This window comes from Sorex fumeus, unplaced genomic scaffold, assembly GCF_029834395.1.
Source record: "Sorex fumeus unplaced genomic scaffold, SorFum_2.1 ptg000094l, whole genome shotgun sequence".
In the NCBI taxonomy this organism is placed as follows: domain Eukaryota; kingdom Metazoa; phylum Chordata; class Mammalia; order Eulipotyphla; family Soricidae; genus Sorex; species Sorex fumeus.
In genome coordinates, this window is record NW_026606151.1 from 22,194,678 (window position 1) to 22,199,095 (window position 4,418).

Genomic DNA, 4,418 nt, shown 5'->3' on the forward strand with positions numbered 1-4,418 from the left:
GGAAATTCTCTTAGTGATTTTTCTTAAATTTCACCTAGTGGAGGTAGCAAATTGACTGCAAAAGGACATAGAGTTATTTGGGGAATAAAGCAATTACTTTATATTTTGATATTTACACAATTATACATTGTTTCAACTCACTGAAGTGTGAATTTTAAATGAATGAATTTCATTGTATGTAAATTTTATTTCAGTAGATCTAAAAAAGGGAATACTTTGTATATTGAAATGGTGGTGTGCCATATGAAGTATTCCAATTGATAAAATTTCCATGGACGTAGAAGTATCTTTTTTACATTTTGTGATGTTTGAATTTTATGTGCTGCAACCACAATTTGTGGTCCACAATTATTTAATAGAACTTGTGTTACATAGATAAACTTTTCTTACAAGGTGAGTTCAAAGACAAGAGATTATATGCCCTTTATTAGTATTCACGTCTGATGGGACAAAGATGATAAAGAGAGAGAAACACATTTTGTGGAGAGAAAGAATCCAAACAATGGAAACCATGTAATCATAAAACCCTCAGGAATGTAGGTAAAATTCTGAGATCTTATTTTGGTTTTATAATCCATTAAAGAGTATCAAAATCATTTATATCTAGATCTTAAAAAGAGATGAGAAGCTATTACTATAATTAGTATATAAAAGGTAAAGGTCCTCCCGTTGTTCATCGATTTGCTCTAGTGGGCCCAGTAATGTCTCCATTGGAGACTTTGTTGTTACTGTGTTTGGCATATCGAATACGTCACGGGGAGCTTGCCAGGCTCTTCTGTGCGGGCGAGATACTCTTGGTAGCTTGCTGGGCTCTCCGAGAGGGGCGGAGGAATCGAACTCCCGTTGGCCATGTTGGCTGCGTGCAAGGCAAACGCCCTACCGCTGTGCTATCGCTCCAGCCCAATTAGTATATATTACCACTAAAAGAAATGTGCTACCAAGATTGTACTTTAAAACAAGTTATCCTTAGACTATGATAACTGCATATAAACTGAGAAGACTCACGCAGTATATGGCATTAGTGGGTGTGATATATATAATAAACTGCTTTACTGAAATGATTCCAAGTTATGTATTTTAAATAAAAAGTATATATAAGTATATAATTTATCTGTATAACAGCTTTATCATTGCTAAATATTCATATAATTAAGTTTTAAAATGAAATAAAAATAAAAATAAATTATTTTCATCAATAATTTGTTTAGGTAATTCATCAAGATATCCATTGGATGAACCAAATTATTCTCTGAACTTAGTTGTATCTGCTCCAGTTTTGAGACATTACAAAATTGCTCTACCTCATTCGTCCCAGCTTATGAATTCTCATTTAATCAGTCTATAAATTGCAATATTAGAAGTCATTCTCACTATCTGCATAGTTTGACTACTTTGAAAAACTAAAAATAGAAGAAAACCCTACCTCTCATAAATTATTCAAAGACTCTCAGCCATGACTTATGAATCTTTATATCTGCCACTAAACGTACCATATTAAAGATCATGAATCACTTTTTTTTCAATATTAAAAGTTAATACTAGCCGGAAAATAATAATGATGTTTAAAAAGAAAGGCTTTAAAGGCAGCTGGGATAGAGAAGGGATCACTAAGTCAATGATAGTTGGAAGGATCACTCAGGATGGGATATGTGCATGGACAATGGATAAAGAACCAAACATGATGGCCTCTCAGCATCTGTATTGCAAATTACAAAGTCCAAAAGTAGAGAGAAAGAATAAAATTGTCTGCCATAGAGGCAGGGGGTGAGGTAGGGTGGGGGGTGATGGGAGGAATACTGGAGACATTAGTGATGGAAAATGTACACTGGTGGAGAGATGGGTGTTTCATCACTATATGACTGAAAGGCAATCATGAAAGCTTTGTAACTGTATCTCACAGTGATTGAGTAATTTTTTAAAAAGGCTTTAGAATATCTTCAATTTATTGCTAGCTACACCAATTAAATCAAATTGTTTTAGAGTATCTTCAATATATTGTTAACTAAATCAACTAAATAAAACTAAACATATTATTCTGATTTTATTTCACTTAACAGCATTATCTTCCTACAATAATTAACAAATGGTAATTATTTTCAGAATTTTGTCTAAGCATCTTATTTTTTATATTTAAATAGTCAGACATTATGTCAAGTGACAAATTCAGTTATGTATGTACACTACAATTTTTATCTTCTAGAGAACTAGCTTTATCAGACAAAAAAGTTCTAGTTATATATGTTACCAAGAACCCTAAACCTAGATGAGATTCTTCAGCTAATGAATAAACAAATAAGTAGAAAAAAAACAGAACCATTCTGCAAAAGTATTTATGCTTTTCAGTGTGACAAACATAGAGATCTACAGAATGTGTTTAGTTAAAAAGTTGTTAGTTGTTTGTCTTTTTTAAAACTATTTAATGCCTATCAACTACTTTTTTACTATTTAATGATATATATCATTATATACATAATGATATATCTATCTATCTCTCTGGATATATATATATATCCAGAGAGATAGAATATGGGTTAAGATTTATGCCTTGCATGTGGCCAACCCTGGGTTCAATCCTCAGTACCATAGAGCCCACATAGAACTCCCCAGGACTACTGAGCACTGCTGGTAGATAAAATAAATTCATAATTCTGAGTTTTTGCTCTAAGTCTTTGCTTCATAATTCTGGAATCTTCGCTCAACTCTTTCCAATTGATATTAATGCTCAGTTCATAGATTAGCACATTAATTTTAGAACTCAGACTCTCATTTCTATAGAGGAATTGTATTATTTAAATAATTTTAAATTAAAAGTGATACAAATCAATAAGCTCCTCAAGGAGTAGAGAAACCATGCTTCAAGACCCAACAAAAATTTCTTGATGGCTGATATCTCTGTCAAATCTCCCTGTCCCAGCCCAACAGTCTCTTCACTGCCCCTTTTACGTCTTTGTTTCTGAGAGTGTAGATGAGAGGGTTGAGGCTGGGTGTGACAACCGTGTAAAACAGGGCAATAAACTTGCCTTGATCTTGAGACTTTCCTGATGGCGGTTGAAGATATATGCACATAACTGGGATGAAAAAGAGAGATACAACCAGCAGATGAGCTCCACACGTCTTAAAAACCTTTTGAAGTCCAGTTCCAGATTGCATCTTCAACACAGTCCAAGCAATGGCGCCATAGGAGCTGAGGATGAGAATTAGGGGTAAGAGAACAAAAATAGAGCTCATGACCATGAGGGTTAGCTCATTAGCACGGGTATCAACACATGACAGTCTCAGCAGTGCTGGAACTTCACAGAAGAAGTGGTCCACTTGATTATGTCCACACAAGGGAACCCAGAAAGTAAAGGAGGAATGAAGCGCTGAAGCGGTAAAGCCACTTACCCAAGTAGCCACAGCCAACAACTGGCAAAAACGAGGGTGCATGATGACATTGTAATGCAAAGGTCTGCAGACTGCTGCGTAACGGTCATAGGACATCACCACCAGTAACACACACTCAGTGGATCCCAGAGCAAGGACAAAGTAAAGTTGAATCATGCAACCAGCATAAGAGATGGTCTTCTGTGGGCCCCAGAGGTTGAATAGCAACTGCGGGATTGAGCTGGTGGTGTAGCAGAGGTCCAGGAAAGAGAGGTTTGAGAGGAAGAAGTACATGGGAGTGTGGAGATGGGGGTCCAGGTAGGACACGATGATGATGAACAAGTTTCCTATCAAGGTCACCAAGTAGAATATCAGGATGACCACAAAGAGAACCACTTCCAGGTGAGGCCAATTAGAAAAACCCAAGAGAATAAAGTAACCTTCAAAGCTTGCATTCTTCTCCTTCATCATTCATTTTTCCCCCTGTATCTGAAGGAGTAATCACAAACTAAAAAACTATCTATTCATTGTAAAAACAGAATTAATGGTGGGGAATCTATCATTTTCAAATACTACAATTATGAATGTAAATTTGTATTAAACTTTATTATTTTTTTTGGTTAACAATACTATAAAACCTTGGAAATACAGCTTCACACTTCTGTATGTAAACTTCACCACAACCGTCACCAAATTCTACTGATGTAACAATCACAAAGATTTTTTTAGGTTTATGTTTTACTCAGTCTTTTTAAAATTATAGATACAGCCAATAACCATTCAAGTTAATAACATCTTATTAATGCCTCCTTAACTTTTCTATTTGGATGAATGATTAAACATCTTCCATGGAGAAGAAGAAAACTGATTTAAAAAATCTCTCTGAAAAATTAAGTCATGTTGACTATCCTTTTCTGCATTTTCACGATACTTTGCACTTTGTAGTTACTAAGAAAGAAATCATAGTAATATTAGTTATTATACAAATAGATGAAAATTTACCATAATATATAAAAACAATTCAGCAGTAACTTTAAAGTGTTAACATGAATTTA

The 4,418-nt window shown here is 34.5% G+C and overlaps 1 protein-coding gene across 1 annotated transcript; it reads right to left on the reverse strand.

Moving 5' to 3' along the window:
• Positions 1 to 2,895: 2,895 nt before the first annotated feature.
• LOC130040421 (olfactory receptor 2J1) lies at positions 2,896 to 3,834 on the reverse strand. The gene has a single exon (XM_056132499.1). The coding sequence runs from the start codon at positions 3,832 to 3,834 to the stop codon at positions 2,896 to 2,898; it is 939 nt and encodes a 312-aa protein (XP_055988474.1).
• Between the last annotated feature and the right edge of the window lie 584 nt (positions 3,835 to 4,418).